The following is a 20706-nucleotide window of genomic DNA, read 5'->3' as shown; positions in this document are numbered from 1 at the left end:
TGTTGCCCACTGAATAAAAAGGAAAAAAGGAAAAAAGAGAAAGAAGGAATGAACTAACAAACCAGCTTCTTTGAAGACAAGTTGGAACTCACCAGATATGATCATTATTAGCAAAACAGCCACCACTGTTGGGATAGTTTGGTTCTGTGAGGAGTACTAAGGTATGTGTGTGTGTGTGTGTGTGTGTGTGTGTGTGTGTGTGTGTGTGTGTGTGTGTAAAACTAACTCTCACCCTCCCCACTCTTCTAGACAATACCAAAGAAAACAAGGGATATGTAGATCTGTGATCATTAAGCAAGCCACTAACCATGAAGGAAGCACTCACTAAGACAGGAGGAGACACATGGGAAGTACAAAGCACAAGGGTCATGCATAGCACAGGCATCTGGACACCACTGAAAGACATATCCCAGATCCTCTTTGCAGGCCCAGATCTCTAGATCGGCAAAAAGTTACTTCCTATGTGCAGGATTTGAAACTAAGTAAGGCATGGAGGGTTCCTGCCTTCAAGAGGCCCAGGCATTAGATGAATTTGGAAAGAGAAAGCATGCACAGAATGTCTGCCCAAGGAAAAAAGGCAAAAATTTAGCTCAAACTGGAGATGGGCAGAAGGGCCTGAGAATGTGATTCCCGGACTAAGCTTAAAAGGAAACTAACCAGAGGAAGCAGATGGAAGGGCTTCACAGAGCTTTCATAGATGGGGGCATTTCTTTCATTCAATTAGGCCAAGGGATCAGGGTGGAAAGAGAGAAGATCACACTGGAGAACAAAGTCTTGGATGACAGTGATAGGGGCTTGGAGGCCACTCTGTGGAAGCTGAAGGACCAGGCCTGACCCTAGAAGAATGGCTCACCCACCAAGGAGGCCTTAAGGAACATAATGCAGTGTCTACAGGTTCAGGGAGGGGGTAGAAGTCTAGACCCCCCCTTCCCCAGAGAGGAGGCAGGAATCCTACAGAGTAATCCCAGGATAACCCAAGGGTGCTATGTGTAAGACAACACCACTGTTCTCTAATTCCTGCCTGACTTTACAAGCATCTCCTGTACTTACTAAATCATACCCCAAGGTGACTGAGCCTCTGCCTGTCCTCATCATTCAAGCTCCAGCATAAGGTGGGACAAATGAGAGGCTCTCAAACACCAGGCACAGCAATGAGTAAACACTCACATTTCATTCATTCACTTTCATTCATCCCACAAGCAAAGCTGACTGCTTCCTAGAGGCCATACAAATGCGGCTGCTGTCGAGGGAGCTTTTCCCAAGGCGAGTCTGACTGCTGACAGATGACTCAAAACCACAGCCACTAACAGAAGAGGTTCAAGGACCAGGGCCCAGTTACTCAAAGTTGTTCTTATTCTTCTCAGTGCCTTTGACAACCTGACCCTCCTCCTGTTTGTATTTCAGCTAAATAACAACCAACCAAAGATTTAAGCTTAAAACTGGAAGTCAACATACTTTCCTTTGTTAGAGTCCACAGACAGTTAAACTTCCCGGCCCATAGCTGCCTGCCACACTCGTCTTTCTAGCCCACCTCTCTTCTAGGTTCCTACCACCACTGTCTCATTCCAAGCAACCTTACAGCAGCTTCCCAAATGTTATCATTACGTACCCTTCAGAGTGACTCCCAGTGCAAACATAACCACACTCCTCCTTGGACATGAACCGAACACATTCTGGACTCAGCACTGCTTGGGTTTTAACATGTGTAATGAGTTGGCTGTAATCACTGGAAATCCACCCACAGTAGAGACATAGTCATCACCTGTTTACAGTAGTTATGGTGTATGTGTGTTGTGGGGAGGGGTATTCCTTTCTCCTCTATTTCTAAACATTTTTTCCCCAAAATTGGATGTTTTTCAGAAAGCAGAAGGAAACAAGACGGAGTGATGAAAACCACAGTACGGCAGCTCCTTGGGTCCACTACAATGGCTATTATCAAATGCAGAAATCCTCACACAGGGGTGAGGGTACAGACTCTGGAAACCTCCCTTACTGCTAAGAATATGAGGATGGCAGAGCCACATGGAAAGCAGACTAGCAATTCACCGAAACGTTTAGAAGGGCTCAAATCAAAGGTTAGAGCAGACATCTGCAGACTCCTGTCCAATGCAGAATTATTCCAACAGCTAACAGCAGAAACAACCACTGGCAGAGGTCCATTAACAGATGAGTGAACAAACAAAATGGGAGAGTCATGTACACAGGAATATTACTCAGCCAGAAAACAGGGAGTTCTGACAAAGCAGAATTTGCTAAGTGAAATAAACCAATCACAAACAGAAAAATGCTCTGACCCCAAGTGTATGACAAGTCTAAAGAAGTAAAATTCATGGAAACAAACAAACAACAACAAAAGCAAAAGATGAGTTGTGAGCAGGAAGGCATTATTTCAAGAATGCAGTGCTTGTAAGATGAAAAATGCTGTAGAGTTTGCCTGCATGCTAACATCAATGCACTTTACTGTGCTGTGTATGTAAAATGGTTATGATGGTAAAACATTATCACAAGTCTATTTTACCACAGGTACACACAAGTAGTTAGCCAACATGAAAAGAAGTTACCGAACACGAGCACATAGAAAATAATTCTTGTTTGTGTACTGGGATGTATACTTTAAACATACATTCTAGATGAGTCGTTTTGCTTTGTTTTGAGACGGGAGATTATATAGCCCCAGGCTAGCTTTGAACTTACTACTTAGCTAAGCCTGGGCCTAAACTCCTGATCCTTGTACATCCATCTCCTCAGTGCTGAGACTGAGGGCATATATTACCTACCTAGCTCTGAGGAAGGTTTCTTAAAAGGCTAGTAAGAATTTACAGATGCAATCTTCACATATGACACTATGTTCATACTTTAGGAACCTGAGCTGTACCCCAAATCCATCCCGGCAAACACAGAAATATAACCCCCCCCCCCAAGAGCAATTCTGTGGGTTTATCAAAGCAAACTGCAAGTGGTAGTGCCAGGCTTCTGGGGAGCTCGCTCTCTCCATCTGGGTCTCACCCTGCTGGCTCCTCTCCTCTCTTCCTCTCAGCACAACTCTCTCTGCCCAGCTCTTTGGAAAGCTCTACTTTTCCTGCAGCGGACCTCCTCAGCAGGTGATAGCTCCTTCTGCAAAGAGTCAGGGCCCAGCAAGGACACAGTTCACCTGGAAAGCATAGAGTGGAATCTCTGGTACAAAGTCAGGCAGTGATTCTGAGTCTTTGGAAGGTGGATGATGAGGACTAAGTCCTCAGTTAGCATTCTCTGCCTCTCTTCCGCAAGCAAGGCCTTCTTACAGGCTGGGAACACTGCGAACACCCACTACAGAGGAGAAAGTTTACTTAAGCCTCCTTGTCATCCTGCTCTTCACTCTGTGACAAGAACTCTAGTCACTTAGTGCATGGTGTGAGCCTCTGTGCCACTGAGAATGAGCTAAACTACACAAGAGACTGGCGCCCATGCAAGGAAATCATATTCGGTTTCCAAAGAGAAGACGAGTGGTTCTCATGAGTCAAACTCATACAGACCCATCCCAAGGTTCTGGCTGCAGGTGACGTCAACCCTTGTAAAGACGGCTACTGGAGGCCACAGGGCTTGCTGGTTTTCCATGTCACCCAACACATCAGGGAATGGCTATCCAAAGGGGGCATGGCACCAGAAAGAGAAGCCTTCCTAGGTACATCATGTCACAGCAGTCCTTTCCCACCAGATCCCAGAGAAGGCTGCAGACGCAGCAGTCTTCTGCTCTGAACTGCATGCTGCCTTGCACTCATTCTACATGCACTGCCGTGACAAGCCTGTGTTCCCAGGCTCTCTACGGAAAGCTGGAGATCTGGTACTTAGCAGGCTGTCAGCACACAGCAGATCCTCAGCAATACCTACTGCTTGGAGGGAGCATCACAGCCTGAAGTTTCTGTCTGAGAAATGAGAATGCTGAGTCCAAGCTGTGGATTATCTGGAGTTAAATAACTCTTTAATGAGGGCCCAGGTACTAAACACATTTCTTTCAATGTTCTTCTAGTTTAATTTATGCTGAGAGTATTTATACCTGCAACATTAAAAAAAAGAGATGGCAAAAACAGCATGGCTATAGCTTTAATTCTGCTTCATTTTGTCCACTTGCTAGAGCCAACAATTCCATAATGAGGTGTCTGCCTTCCCATAAGTCAGAGTAGGCAATTTTTCTTCAATTATATTTTAATTCATGGGTAATCACTCTTTGCAGCAGGTAACAAGTGCAGGGGACTGGGAACCAAGGAGAAGGAAGGTATGATGAAGTATTAAATAATTTTATTTGAATTTGTACCAACAAGTATTATATGAATGTGTCTGTTTCCAGAAGCCAGGTGAAGAGGATGCATCATGCTCATATCAGAAGCATCCAGAAGCCACCATCTGTAATCAATCTAAAACATATTGTTTCTCACTTGGGTTTCCTGACTGCCTTTACTTACTTCCCATTTTATCATAAGGCGTTCCCTCCCTTCTACCACCTTTTGTCAAGGATCAGAACATGACCTTGAGATATCTAAGTAACTGCATTATCTCTGGGTTGTAACACTTTGCACAGTATGTCTTATCTCAATAATTATAATGCCTATGCCCAGGGAAATTAATAAAAAATAACCAAAATTACAAAACCCTAGAGGACTCAGATGTCTTACTAAAATTTCAATCTGAAACTATTTGCTAAGTTATTAATAACCAGGAGATAGGCATGCCACTGTGAAATAAAGTAAGTCAAGACCCTTGAGGTCACAAAGCTTCCAACTTAACAAGACAGATGCTCATGTAAACAGAATATTATCACCTGTCCACTTGCAATCACCTTCCTTGTCTGGCTCATCACAGGAAAGGGTATAACAACTGCCCCACAAGTTTACACCTGAGACCTGGACTCTCCCCTTACTCCCTTGATTTCACTTTTCTATATCTCTATGGCTAAAGCCCAGACTCATGCCACCATTATCTTTTTATATGGTCTAAACAAACAGCTTTCTTCACAATATCCTGATTATACACTACAATCCCATAGTAAGCGCCCTTCAGGTTACTGTCCCAGCTAACGGCTTCTCATGTTTGCCAACACCACTCCCTGCAGTGCCCCACATGGGCCCACACAGGCTGCCACCGACTGCCCTCACCTCATCTTGCATCCCGCTTCTTCCTGTACTCCACTTTCCTTTGTCTGGGATGTTTTCCATTCTCCCCTGTGTTTTCTGAGTGTCATTTTCCCTCCACTCAAGTCTTAGGAAGTCTACTCAGGAAGTCCTCCCCAGCACTCCTGCCAAACACTGCCCCAAAGGCATCACACTTCATTTCACCTTTACCTCTCTAACCTTCCGGTCCCCCACAGGCTGATTCTCTCCTCCAGCTGGCGTGGATATCGAACACTGCCAATACCAAAGGCCCCTGTCCTAGAGTCTGATTGACAGGAGGCTCTCGGAAGGAGTTTGCTGAAGGCGGACTGTGTCCACAAAGAATAACAAAATAGTGATGAGAGAATCGCAGCAGTGTGTGCTCAACAGGGACACTCATTTGATGACAGCTGAGACGAGCCTGCAGAACGGGTTCATCTGGATGGTGCTTTGCAGGAGCAGGTGGCCGGGAGAACAAGTACCAACCCCTGGAACAAGCAAAGAAACAGCTCCTATGGCACAGGTGGCAGGTGACAGACATAGCTGAGTCATAGTCACAACCTGAAGGCCCAAAACTTGCAGAGGTATATACTGAGATGTGCCAAGATACGAGATGGATGTGCCAGGTTGCACTGAGGTTCACTGAGATATGCCAGTGGTAGTGGGGATGCTGAGTGACCACAGGGAGTCACTGGTGTGACATTTTAGTTGCATACATGGTAAGTCAGAAGAGTTCTGAGGAATGCCATTTTATCAATACTGGGGGAAAAAAACTGAACTTCAAATTAATTAAAATATAGTATCACTTTTAATAGGACTACATATTCTACATTTTATGGACACAATTGAGAGAACTCAATACCATACATATGGACACAAAGTAAAGAGAGCTAGTGGCCTGAGCAGAGATTACTTTTTTGTTTTCAAAGCTAACAAACTAAGTTTCCAAATGGTAGCAAACTAAAGGGCTCCACTGTACAGAGGGTGGGGAAAGGTGTGCAAGATTCTAGGGGTAACCAGGTCTTCAGCTGGGAGTCTATTTTACTAGACAAGCAATACTTAACAAATGGATCACACAATTGATATCAATGTCTAGGAACAGCATAATATATTAACTGATGTAAGCCAGGAATGATTTCTTCTAGCCACCATACAAAGCCACTGAGAAAACCATTGCAAATTCCTAAGAACCTAAAAGTACCCATGCCTTCAGAAAGACTGCCTAGTCAGTGGCTCTGAGAGGATTCTTGTATTTTAGGGTCTCACTAATATTTGCCTTATTTTAAGACAGAATTATTTAATGAGCATAACTTCCTCAGTAATCACACAATATGAAGTTTGAAAGGCTGAGTGGTGAAGACGAAGCTGGACCCCATAAAACAAACCGGGTTGCCAGAAATCCACAGACCCTGTGTCTCACCAACTGGCTTTCTTTTCAGTTTAGCTCAAGTAACTCAGGATCTGGGCTTTAGACTGCTGGTCCCCAAAAGGAACAAGGTAGAGATGCGATTGAGGGTGCTTCCCAGGACAACGAAGCAACAGTTCCTTGGAGCATCTGCTCTCATCCACAGAGAGTACTGACTGGACCTCAAAGAGCAGTCATAGACCATGTCCATGGCAGCAGGCCCCCAACTGGAGTCGGGTTAGGACTGAGGAAGTGAGAACAAAGTCCAGGAGTCAGACAGACCTGGACAGCATTGCAGCTCTAACCTATAAGTCCATCCATGTGTAAACTGAGGGCCTGTGACTCTGCAGATGAGAGGGTGGAGGTGACTCAACACCATGCCTGCTACAAAGTAAATGCCAAACAAAGGACAGCTCCAGACGACAGCCCTGAGAGTTCCATTTCACTCTTTTGGCTCATTATTTTATGTGAGATTCTCTTGGTAGGAAGCATGAAATAGTAGGACCTCAAAACTGGGGAGTACCCAAAAGTGTTCATCTGGCTCTGTGTTTCCAGACGTTTCCATTATCACTGCCACCTTACTGATGAAGTCACCAAGGACTTGAGCACTTAAGCTAACAACTCAGGGTCACCCAGCTGCTAAGCTCATTTAAAATGCTCTCATTTGTGTCTTTAGCCATCCCCTGATGTCAGAAAGTAGCGAAGATTATTTTCTGGGATATGGGATGCCCTAAGATCAAGGCCGCCTCTGTTATTACAGATAATTTATAAAAACAAGATAAAAGCATTTAAGCCAAAGGGATCATGCACTGGGTAATCAAAGTGCCAACTTAAAATATTAGACAGTTATGAAAATGATAATGAAGCTTATAACCATCTTTACTAATGCTTATTATGTTGTTAAGCAAAAAAAAAAAAAAAAAAAAAAAAAAAAAAGAGAACATAATCCCATTTGTACTGTGATTACAACTAAGTACAATTATGTATATACAGCACCAGCTGGAAAGAAACTTGGAAGAGGACTGTGGTTGATATGCTGAGGAAGTGCCCTTGCCCAAGCTTTATTACCATCCAGTGACTAGAACGTAGTTGGCACCATAAATACCATCACAGTACTAATCACAGGAAGGAGACGTTGCTGTTCACTCACCCAGGGTTATACAACATGACTGCAGACAGGTTCTCACAGGACTTGGAGAGGTCGGTCATAGACAAGCTGAAGGAGGACAGAAGGCCGCTCTAAGAGCAGAGACAGGGCAGACTGGTTACCTTAGTGGACATGAGATGGCCAGTGCTCAGCATCCACTGTCTTCCACTAGTGACAGGCAATGAGATGCACACACTCGTGTGAATGCTTAGTATCTGGCAGATAAGGGACAGACGGACCCTTATGTACCAGAAACCACTTAAAAATTATTTATTTATTTTACATCCTGGCTGCTGCTTCCCCTCCCTCCTCTCCTCCCAGCTCCTCACCCCTCCCCACGCCCTATTCCCACCTACCAATCTACTCCTCCTCCTTTCTGTTCAGGAAAGGGCAGGTCTCCCACAAGCATCAACAAAACCTGGCATACCAAGTTGCAGTAAGACTAAGCACCTCCCCATGTATTAAGACTGGGTAAGAGGACCCAGTATGAGGAGTAGGATCCCAAAAGCCAGTCAAGGAGTTGGAGACAGTCCCTGTTCCCATTGTTAGGTTCCCACAAGAGGACCAAGCTACACAACTGTCACATATATGCAGAGTGCCTAAGTCAGTCCCATGCAGGCTCCCCGGTTGTTAGTCAGTCTCTGGGAGCCCCTGTCAGCCCAGGTTAGGTGATTCTGTGAGGTTTTTTTTGTGATGTTCTTGACCCCTCTGGCTCCTACAATCCTTCCTCCTTCTCTTCTGCAGGATTCCCTGAATTCCACCTAATGTTTGGCTGTGGGTCTGCATCTGTTTCCATCAGTTGCTGGATGAAGCCTCCCTGATGACAATTGGGTAGTCACCAATCTGGTCACAGGAGATGGCCAGTTCAGGCTACATATCCACTATTGCTAGGAGTCTTAGCTGGGGTCATCCTTGTAGATTCCTGGGAGATTCCCTTCTGGTAGGTTTTTACCTGACTCCAAAATGAGCTCCTTTATTCACCAGGCATTCCATAGCTAAGAAAGCCTCCTAGCTACACTGCATCGAAGTTTGTTTAGAGGTTAGAAATTCAACATTCACATTTACTGAGTGACAGAGATAAAGGGATAGGTGAGGAGAGGTCTAAAAGGTGAGAACTGGTCTATCGCTTCCAAGAAAAGCTGTTGGCACACAGGTTTTCCCCATCTCTCTCTGGAACCATGTCTAAAAGGGACTGTCCAGAGTGTCCCTGGGCTGGAATGGGCAAGAAGGTTTACTGGCTGGATCATCAGTCCTGGATTAGTCTGAGGGGTGTAGTTTTGTTCTCATTTTCCATCAAAGGTCCTGGCAGCCTTGGGCAGCCCTTATATAGGAAGTGGCATGAGATATTCTGTCACTTGGTGGTTAGAACAAAGGTTTCAGGCTTGCAGGTCAGGGCGGAGGTCCTGGTTGCCCATCTCCTGCCCTTACAGCCTGTTATAGACAGTCTGTCTTACTCTAAGTTCCCACTCCGTTACGTGTGAACTGGGGTGGTAACAGCTGCTGTACAGATATCAGGGCGGAGTCTCTGCATACACTGAGCAGTTCCCAGCTCATGAAAACGCAAGCTGTAGTTTTTCCTGTCATCAGCAGTCTAAGGCAAGACCATGGCGCAGATCTCTTTCCTTCGCTTTCACTGGTCCTCTCTTTCTGGGGCTTCAGCCTTCCTCCACCATTGTAAGACCTCTGAATGGCCCCATTCAACCAAGCCCATCTCTCTCAATGGTCCTAAACTCACCCGACTCCATCTCCTACCCAAGTGAAAAACACAATTTACTATAGCAGACTTGTGTTGAGTGATTCTGTGCTCTGTTACTTAGATAGATTCTGGAAGATTCAAGTCACTACTCACTCAATGCCACACAATGCCTGGCTCTTCTGGGGATGGATAGACAAGCAAGAAGGGTCTAAAGGGAACAGCTTTTTCTTATGAGCTCTGGACTCTAGTTGATGGTTCTCCTACTCCATCATCTATCAGTAAACAAACTGCTTGAAACCACCTGGGTATAGAGCTTCCTTCCCTGCGGCTTTAGTCTAGGAGACTCCCTGACCCCAGATGGGGTCAGCCCCGATGTTCTCACCTTCCTCTTCTCCCTGAGCTTGGCAGCTTCCTTTGGATGGTTAAAGCGGAACATGTTGGTTCTTCCCAAGAGTATCACAGCACCTGGAATACATAAGAACGAAAGCAATGTGATGTCAGTGGTAGGCAGTGTGGTCAGCTTGCAACAGCAGAGCATGGACTTCTGCCAGTATGTTAGAAAATAATAAGGGATGCTTCAGTCTCAAAGGCCCACCTATGGAAGCTAATTTTAAACCAGCATGTACCTTTGTTTTTACAGCTGGGTGTCACAATATTCAAAACAACCTAGGCAGAAGTGATGAATCTAAGCATTATAACCTATTATGAGATTTTAAACTTAATATGCAGATAATTAGACTTGTGATTATTTGGAAGGAAAAAAAAACCCTCCAGGCCTCTAAAGAGATGTATCATCCAGCAAAACATGTGATTTCAAATGTAGGAAATGTTTATTAATGCTTACAAAAACAGATACTCCAAGACAAGCAGTTTCAAAAGAAACACAGTGGAACTGGCAGAGAATAAGTTCATACTGCAAAAACCTGCTAGAACCTGATGTGGAAGAAGCTGCATACATAAATACATACTCGCCTATTCTCAGGGGAGGATGCTGCTTCCTATTCCAAACCCTGCTCAAGTTTAGATGTCTGCATTAGATATGCTGGACCACAATCTTCACTGAGTACCAAGTGCCCAGTGAACAACAGAATTCAAGGCCAATGTCCAAGAATGACCAAGGAGGAGTGGTCAGCAAAAATAAGCAAATAGTTTTACTGAGGTCAGACTTGTCCAGATCCAGTGCTTTGGCCATAGAAGGCAGTGAGCTCCCTGGCCTTAAGGGCACTTAAAGACAAGCTATGTTATATACACACTCACTATCCTGTACTCTCTTCCATGCCAGAATGTCTTTGTTTATGATAGAGCTTTTTCTTATGATAGAGCACAGCATTCAGTCTTAGCTCTGAGAAAGATAAAACTTATGCTCTGGAGTCAGTCATCAAGAGCAGTGACTGTGAATCAAAGTACCGAGTGGAGACTGGAGTAACTAGAAGCAGACTTCTACAAAAAAGACCAGGACTTGTCTCAATGGATAGTTGTCAGAAGACAACAAGAAGTAGAGCCATAGGGTACCACAGGGAAAGCTTGAGCCACGGATGGGAGACTGCCTAGCTATGTTCAGGACTTAAAGGTTGTTTTTAAACAGCAGCAAAAACAGGCACATACTGGGTGGACCTGGAGAGCTGAGAAAAGGATTGACCAGAGTTCCCAATTGAGTGGACAGTGATAAAAGCCAACCCATAAATTTTGTGTTTCCCACAGAAAATTTCAAAACCAAAAATAATAATTGTCAATAGCTAAAAACTTAAAAGATTTCACACAAAACTCAGGAGTATTTGTGGTGGTTTGAAAGAAAATGGTCCACAAAAGGAGTGGCACTATTGGGAGGTATGGCTTGACTGGAGTAGGTATGGCCTTGTTGGAGTAGTGTGGCACTGTGGAGGTGAGCTTTGAGGTCTCATATATGCTCAAGCCATGCCCAGTGTCACAGACCACTTCCTGTTGACTGTGAGTCAAGATGTAAGAACTTCAGCTCCTTCTCTTGCATTATATCTGCCACTACGCTGCCTTGCTTCCCGCCATGACAGTAATGGACTAAACCTCTGAACTGTATGGTAGCCACAATTAAATATTTTCCTTTATATGAGTTGCTGCAAAGAAAGAGAACTACAGACCGATCTCCCTCATGAACATTGATGCAAAAATATTCAATAAAATTCAGGCGAACAGACTCCAAGAACACATCAAAACAATTATCCACCATGATCAGTAGGCTTCATCCCAGGGATGCAAGGGTGATTCAACATACGAAAGTCCGTCAATGTAATACACCATATAAACAAACTCAAGGAAAAAAAACCACATGATCATCTCACTAGATGCAGAAAAGGCATTTGACAAAATCCAACACCTCTTCATGATAAAGGTCTTGGAGCAATCAGGAATACAGAGAACATACCTAAACATAATAAAGGCAATCTACAGTAAGCCAACAGAAAACATCAAATTAAATGGAGAGAATCTCAAAGCAATACCACTAAACTCACAAACAAGGCAAGGTTGTCCCCTCTCCCCCTACTTATTCAATATAGTACTTGAAGTTCTAGCTAGAGCTATAAGACAACATAAAGAGATTAAGGGGCTACAAATTGGAAAGGAAGAAGTCAAGCTCTCCCTATTTGCAGATGACATGATAGTATACATGAGTGACCCCAAAAATTTAACCAAGGAACTGGTACAACTAATAAAAACCTTCAGCAACATAGCAGGATACAAGATCAACTCAAAAAAATCAGTAGCCCTCCTATATACAATAAACAAACAGGCTGAGAAGGAAATCAGAGATACATCACCCTTTATAATACCCACAAATGATATAAAATACCTTGGGGTTACTCTAACTAAGCATGTGAAGGACCTATATGACAAGAACTTTAAGTCCCTGAAAAACGACATTGAAGAAGATGTCAGAAAATGGAAAGATCTCCCATGCTCATGGATAGGCAGGATTAACATAGTAAAAAATGGCGATCTTACCAAAAGTAATCTACAGATTCAATGCAATCCCCATCAAATTACCAACATAATTCTTCACAGATCTGGAAAGAATAATACTCAACTTCATATGGAAAGACAAAAAACCCAGGATAGCCAAAAGAATCCTGTACAATAAAACAACTTCTGGAGGCATCACGATCCCCGACCTCAAGCTCTACTATAGAGCTACAGTAATAAAAACAGCTTGGTACTGGCATAAAAACCGACATGTGGACCAATGGAATCGAATTGAAGACCCTGACATTAACCTGCACACCTATGAACATATAATTTTTGACAAAGAAGCCAAAAATGTACAATGGAAAAGAGAAAGCATCTCCAACAAATGGTGCTGGCATAACTGGATGTCAATGTGTAGAAGGCTGCAAATAGATCCATATCTGTCACCATGGACAAAACTTAAGTCCAAGTGGATCAAAGACCTCAACATAAATCCAGTTACTCTGTACCTGATAGAAGAGAAAGTAGGAAGTACTCTTGAATGCATTGGCACCAGAGATCACTTTCTAAATATAACACCAGTAGCACAGACACTGAGAGAAACAAATAATCAATGGGACCTGTTGAAACTGAGAAGCTTTTGTAGAGCAAAGAACACGGTCAACAAGACAAAGCAACAGCCTACAGAATGGGAAAAGGTCTTCACAAACCCCACATCTGACAGAGGGCTGATATCCAGAATATATAAAGAACTCAAGAAATTAGACATCAAAACGCCCAACAGTCCAATTAAGAAATAGGCTATAGAACTAAACAGAGAATTCAACACAGAGGAAGTTCAAATGGCTGAAAGACATTTAAGGAATTGCTCAACATCCCTAATTATCCAGGAAATGCAAATCAAAACGACTCTGAGATACTACCTTACACCTGTCAGAATGGCTTAGATCAAAAACACAGAAGACAGCTTATGCTGGAGAGGATGTGGGGCAAGGGGAACTCTCCTCCACTGCTGGTGGGAATGCAAGCTTGTACAGCCACTTTGGAAATCAATATGTGCTTCCTTAGAAAATTGGGAATCCATCTCCCCCAAGACCCAGCTGTAGCACTCTTGGGCATATACCCAAGGAATGCTCAATCGTACCCCAAGGGCATTTGCTCAGCTATGTTCATATCAGCATTGTTTGTAATAGCCAGAACCTGGAAACAACCTAGATGCCCTTCAACTGAAGAATGGATAAAGAAAATATGGTACATATACACAATGGAGTACTACTCAGCAGAGAAAAGCAATGACATCATGAGGTTTGCAGGCAAATGGATAGATCTAGAAAAAATCATCCTGAGTGAGGTAACCCAGACTCAGAAGGACAAACATGGTATGTACTCACTCATAGGAGGATACTAGATGTAAAACAAAGATGACTAGACTGCTACACAACTCCAGGAAGGCTACCTAGAAAACAGGACCCTAGGAAAGACCCAGGGATCACCCAATGACAGAGAAATAGATGAGATCTACATGAACAACCTGGACGACAGTGGGAGTAATGAAGAGCAAGATTTGAGGGAAAGAAAGCTTAGAGGAGCAGGAGATCCCAGCTGGATCAAGAACAGAAAGGGAGAACAAGGAATAACAGACCATGATTAACAAAGAACACATGAGAACAGGAATAGGCAGAGTGCTCGAGAGGTCCCCAGAAATCCACAATGATATATCCTCTGTAGACTGCTGGCAATGGTCGAGAGAAAGCGTGATCTGACCTAGTCTGGTGATCAAATGACTAAACACCCTAACAGTCGTCTTGGAACTCTCATCCAATAACTGATGGAAGTGGATGCAGTGTTCCTCAGCCAGGCCCCAGGTGGAGCTCCAGGTGTCCAACTGTCGAGAAAGAGGAAGGACTGCAAGAGCATGAATTGTTGAATCCAAGATTGCAAAAAGCACAGGGACAAATAGCCAATAGAAAGAAAGCACATGAATTAGGAACCAACGGCTGTGGAGCCCCCAGCTGGATCAGGCCCTCTGGATAAGTGAGACAATTGAATAGCTTGATCTGTTTGGGAGGCACCCAGGCTGTGGGACCAGGATCTGTCCTTAGTGCATGAGCTGGCTGTTTGGAACCTTGGGCTTACACAGGGACACATGCTCAGCCTGGAAGGAGGGGACAGGACCTGCCTGTACTGAATCCACCAGGTTTAAATGAATCCCCAGGGGTTTCTTGGTCCTGGAGGACATGGGAATGGAGGGGAGGGGCTGGGGGGAAGACAGGGGTGGGGGCGGGAGAGAGGAGGACAGGGGAACCCATGGCTGATGCATAAAATTAAAACACATAATAATAATTAAAAAAAAAAAGAGTTGCTGTGACCATGGTGTCTCTTCACAGCAATAGACACCCTAACTAAGACAGTATCTATTATCTTTTGAAATCTCTGAAGATACACTAAGTTGAGAGGATAGTACCAACAGATCCTTAATGCCCCCCTTGGTGCAAGTCCTGGAGTTGGTGATTGCTAGTGTACCCTCTAGCCCAGCACAAACAACTGCCTTTTGCTTGAGAGTGGTCTTTGCCTGGAGTCATGTATTCTGGAGCTTTAGAAGGCACCCCATACCCACCTCTGCTGCCACCTAGTCAGTACATTGTCTTAGATGTCTCAGGAGTTCAAATCCATACAGTTAACTACTGACTGGTTCAGACACAAGGCACAGGGAGAAACAGAAGGGCTCAGTTCAGTGGAAGTCATTGTTTCACAGAAAATGGAGCCAACATGAAGAGAAGACAGTTTAGGGAGACTCACAAAAGCGGTAGATCTTGCCTGACTAACGACTAACAACCTGCTTATCGTCTTCATAAAAATTCACACTTGAGTCTTTGCCACTCCAGAAAGGCAACATCACTATAATTGAGAAAGGTGTTTTCTGCTCTTCCACTGCTAAGACTCAGAGTTATCTCATGTAGAGAGTCACAATCTAAGCAGTCATGCCTAGGATATAGATGCACTGAATACTCTTCAGTTACATTAGAGATTAATAAGGCGATCAAATTCCAGGTGTTAATTACACCTAATCCAACTCTCTTTTTTTCCTTCTGTTAATCAAATGCCTAGCTAAGCAAGTTGAAAATTGCTAAAATATGTTAATGGAAAAATAGAATAATATCTCAGAGACATTATTTCAACTCACATTAAGTCACTGAAAATAATCCAGCAATCTGTGTTATTTGCATGAAATACACAGTTAAAAACCCTTTAAGGAGTTATGAAAGAAAGCAAAACTACTCACGATAATTCATTATTTCCATTTTGATGTGTGTCAAGTAAGTGCCTGGCATGTACAATGGGCCCCATAAACAACTGTCTCCTTTTCTTTTTTCTACTGTTCATTTTCACTCAAGAAACACTGAATCAAAAAATATGTACCATGCTTATGTGATATGGCTGTGAATTTGTGTAGCCAACAAATACTTAGTGACTACTTACTGCATACTAGTCCTCATGATAAATACTGAAGATACAGAATTGGAGAGAGCTAACACATGCTTTGTCTTTACAGAGCATCAACAGTAACCAGGGGAGGGCTACATGAGTGAAAAGTTTCCAACAAAGGAAAAACACCAGGCTATAGGAAGGAAAGAAGACAGGGAGGAAGGAGTCCTTGAGGGGAGGGCTGCTTAGGACAAACTGATGGTCTGAGGCCATAGTTCATTGGTAGAGGGCTTGGCTAGCAGATACCAGGCCCTAAGTTTGTTCCCCCAGTTCAAAGTTTTAATCAGTTAACAAAAAGTACTGAAGATGAGCTTGGGAGAAGCAAGTAAGAGGTTCTACAGCAGGCCTTAGGTCTCAAACCCAGGACAAGGGGCTAACCAAGGTGCCTACTTAACATATCAAAGCAGACCTGGCCCACAGGTTTTCCTAGTACCACTTAGCCCTTACCTGTTACAGGGTATGGTTGGCATATCCTGCCCCCTACCCTGAACCCACTAGCCCAGAGGCTAGGCTGCCCTTCCCTCAGCAGCTCTTCCCTATATAATCCAGTCATTTTGGCTAGTCTGGCACTTTTTTAACCTTTACCCTCCTGGCCTCTTGGTCTCCCCTTCTTCCTCCTGACTCTTCTCACATGGCTTAGCTCAGGGTCATGTTCACTGTGGACTCTCCCAGTAGCCTCAGCCTCCAGCTATGCTCTCCCTCACATCTATAATGAACATTTTCTCCACCATACATACCAGGAGCAGTCATGTCTTCCCTTTTTATTTCTTTTGTCATTCAGCAGAAAAAGAGAGAAGATGGCTAGAGACTGGCCCACAGGCATGCGAATGGAGCAGAGGGAAGAAGGGCTATCACCATACAAAGCTCGAGAGATGAGGAAAAGGACACAGGATACAGTGGGAAAGCCATCTTACTTATGCAACCTATCATAGCAATACCCCAGTCCCTGGTACCTATTTCTGCCCTAGTTAGGATTTCTCCTGCTGTGAAGAGGCATCATGACTATGGTAACTCTTACAAAGTAAAACACTTCATTAGAGCTGGCTTACAGTTCAGAGGTTTAGTTCATTCATGGTGGGAAGTGTGTTGGCATGCAGGCAGACATGGTGCTGGAGAAGCAGCCAAGAATTCCTCATCTAGATCATTAGGCAGTAGAAAGAGAGTTCCACTGGGTCTGGCTTGAGCATCTGAAACCTCAAACCCAGTGACACACTTCCTTCAACAAGGCCATACCTACGTTATCAAGGCCACAACTCCTAATAGTGCCACTGACTATGGGCCTATGGGGGCTATTTTCGTTCAAGCCACCACACTATCTATATATCTATTTATCTATCTATCTACCTATCTATCTATCTATCTATCTAAGAGTTTTCACTAATAAAGTCACTGATGTGGAAATGTCACTCAAGAAAAAGGAGAAGAGAAGAGAAAAGAAGAGAAAGAAGAGAAAGAGAAAGCAAAGAGACCTGGAGAAAAGCTGGCACGCCGAGGAGGTGACCTTGGAAAGGAAAAGGGGACTGAACTCTTAGGAAAGAGTGGAGCAAGCAGAAACTGAAGGGAACTGTCCATGGGGCATGCTGAGAGGCTAAAGAGAAACTATAAATTCCCAGGGGGCACTGCCTCATGGAGAGCTGGGCAGGTGAGAGCCAAAGCGAGAAAGGAAGCGCTGGGGAGAGCAGGGAGATGGAAAGTGTACAGACGCACTGAGGACAGCCGTGCTTTACAGAGCCCCTGTGGCAGGAAAGTGAGGCTGCAGAAGAGACATCAAGGTTCACATGAAACCCACTAGCAGAAGGCCTGGGACCTCCCATGCCCCACCAGGGCTGCATGTGCCGAAACAGAGCTCAAGGTAGGATGTGACTAGATCTCTCTGAAAAAGTAAATGATCTACGAAAGGTCCTGACAGGCTGTGGGGCTTTTAAGTCTCAGATCTGTTTTGGTTCTCTCGCTGCACCTTCCCCTACCTCTTAAAAGTGCCATTCTCTTTCAAAAAGAGTCTATTTTTAATCATTGTCCATGTATCCCTTGGTTCAGTTCTTTATTCCAGGACACAGGATCCTGGAGATCTCACCAAGTGACCTTTGGACTCAGATCATACCTATAACATGTTAATAAACAGAGGGTTTAGTGGCATAGTTAGCTTTGATTTATTAGAAGGAAATCGTGAATGTACTTAGAAAACAATAAGCCAGCTAAAGGAAAAGGGTGGATTGGTGGGTGGATGGATAGACAAGTGAGACTGGTTAGTGATATACTATTCAAATGAGGACGAGAATAGAGGTCAATGGGTAAAATGATTGCTGTGTAAGCATGAGGACCGACCTGAGCTCATCAGCACCACGTAAAAAAAAAATACACCTGTAACCCCAGCACATACAGAGAGTGTGCAAGAAGGTGGAGCAGGGACAAATCACTAATATCTACGTTCACTAAGAGATCTTGTATCAAAAAACAAGGTTCATATCATTACTAAGGCAGACATCTGACAAGAATCTCTAGGCTTCACACCCTTACCCACCCAACTCCCCCCCACCCCCCCCCCCCCCCCCCCCCCCCCCACACACACACACATGTGTCGAGGTGAGACCAAGGAGGAGATATGACTGAGCCTCTTTGGAATTCAATGTTCTCATCTACTCATCAACTGGAAAATTCCTAAGGTTCCTTCTCGACCTTAAGTTCTTTTTAACTGTCAATGACTCCTTGCTTAAGGTTAATGTGATTAATCGCAGCAGATGGACTTTCTGTGATACACTTAATTTGTAATTTTGAGAGCATGTCTAAACCTTGCTGAAATATATGATGGCTTCTCTGAGATTACTTCAGAGCTTGTTAAATATCCGAAGACAGACAAATCCCAGACAGTCTTAAAATGGAATGGAGGAGGAAATGACATTGTAAAAAGGGAGACAAAGCCTTTTGTTTAAAAAGGATAGAAAGCTTCCTTCATTTAAATCTCTGTATATGAGATACAAATGATGGTTTCATATGAAATTTCTTATTTTAGTATGTCAAGTAAGCTGAAAAAAATAAGCATATGTCTATTTCTAGAGATTTTTAGGGAAAATAGGGACAATACTTAATACTAAAAGTAATTACCCTCCTCCTTAGATTTTAATGAGATTTTCTAATTCTGATATTGCATGAATAAATTAACTTATTTTTCTATTAAATGTTGTCATATGAATATTTCACAGGTGACTGTATAGAAGATGCTGTTCTGAGTTATATGTGATACAAACACATGAGATAACTGTATTTCCCAAATTGCATGGTCCAAGGTGATAGGCGCTTAGAAGCTTGAGATAATAGAAACAGGAATCTGCTTCAGGCCTTTTTTTTTTTTTTTTTTTTTTTTTGGTTTTTGTTTTTGTTTTTCGAGACAAGGTTTCTCTGTGTTGCTTTGTGCCCTTCCTGGAACTCACTTTGCAGCCCAGGCTGGCCTCAAACTCACAGAGATCTGCCTGCCTCTGCCTCCTGAGTGCTGGGATTAAAGTTGTGCACCACCACCACCCGGCCCAGGGTTCCTCATTTTATGTTTTAATTATTTAAGTGTCACTCACCCTACCCAGCACACACAGAAGCTGCATTCTTAAAGGATGTTTGGCAGAAGACAGGATTCATTTGAGTTATGAGGTGTGAAGCACCCAGACTCAGAGTACCATTCACTGCCCTGAAAGGTGCCTGAACAAGAATCTTGGGCAAGGATATTCTCATTTTGTTGCCTGATTCCAGGAGAAAGAAAATGCTTATAAGAACCTTCTTTGTGATTTAAAATAACTTAGAAACCTTATATTGAAATGAATGTTAGCATTATTTTGGAGTCATGATAGAATCTAATCTTCAATAACATGTACCACTACATAAGAACAGATTAAGTTGTATGTTCTGGGGCTTTACACTCTTTTAATAATGCCTATTCCTTAAGGCACAGGATTTACAGTAATTCTGTTTCAAAATGGCTTTGGGAAACTAGATGTGAAAGACTAGAAGTTATAGGGAATAGACAATTTTATGCAGATCCTAAATGGATTCAGACAAGACATGAAGATGCCATTGACAGACTTGGGCATGAATGACAGGTACTGGGCATCAATGTGATACTGTAGCAGATGTCACTATCAAAGCATGCCATCTGATCACTGCTTTTGTGATAGTGACAAATGTATATGACATCTTACCAAAAACCCACAAGGGCCTTGACACCTCCCTTATCTGTGTTCACATTTCAAAAATAGAGTTATAACTTCCTGCATTAGATAAATCACTTTACCCTTCCTTTATTCTCAGTAAAATTAAAATTGTCAGCTTAGACTCTGGGCCTCTAGAGAAGAGAGGAAATTGATTTTCAATCTTTGCTATTGATATACCCAGACAAATAACCATCAAAGATCATTTGATGATCTGCGTATGAACTGAGTGCAGAACTTTTAAATCTTTGGGATGTACTAGTTCACCCTTCCCCATAAAATATTAGAAGTGTGCATGAGTGAACCAAGATAATGTTTTTCTTCTTAAAACTTCATGGGGAAACAGATTGCTTCCTACAGGGGACAGGTCCATCCTTTCCAAGGAAAAGGTGGATTTGAAATTAAATAATTCAAGAGCAATACAAAATTATAGATGTTGGGAGAATGGCTGCTGGGTTATCTGGAGTTCACCAAGGCTTGTCTGGCTTATGGTGCTGCTTTCCATGACTAGTACAGAATGTTACAGTATGTCTTGCCATGCATGGATCAGGACGCCCTCTGTAGCTGCTGAGGTAGCCTCAGAATGACTAATGTGTCTAAAACAGATGGATGGGCTGTCACAGAGGCAGCATAGTGAGTTGCCAGTTAAAAAATGTCTGCTTAGCTTACAGATTTAACTCAAGGTACCACAATAGAGAAGGTTCTAAGAGCTGTCAATT

At 43.3% G+C, this 20706-nt stretch overlaps 1 protein-coding gene across 2 annotated transcripts in view; it reads right to left on the bottom strand.

Annotated features, from left to right (window-relative positions):
- The window catches only part of Kif16b (kinesin family member 16B), a 282233-nt gene that overhangs the window by 116687 nt on the left and 144840 nt on the right, over positions 1 to 20706 (bottom strand). For both annotated transcript variants that reach the window (XM_036184603.1, XM_036184605.1), the window contains exons 16-17: positions 9754 to 9836; positions 7679 to 7767 (exon numbers count right to left, since the gene is read on the bottom strand). In XM_036184603.1, the coding sequence (XP_036040496.1) occupies positions 7679 to 7767; positions 9754 to 9836 (172 nt within the window). The remainder of the gene's footprint in view (positions 1 to 7678; positions 7768 to 9753; positions 9837 to 20706) is intronic.

This window comes from Onychomys torridus, chromosome 4, assembly GCF_903995425.1.
Source record: "Onychomys torridus chromosome 4, mOncTor1.1, whole genome shotgun sequence".
Lineage (NCBI taxonomy): Eukaryota > Metazoa > Chordata > Mammalia > Rodentia > Cricetidae > Onychomys > Onychomys torridus.
Note: the sequence above shows the minus strand (reverse complement) of the source record. Positions and strands in the feature narration are given on the sequence as shown.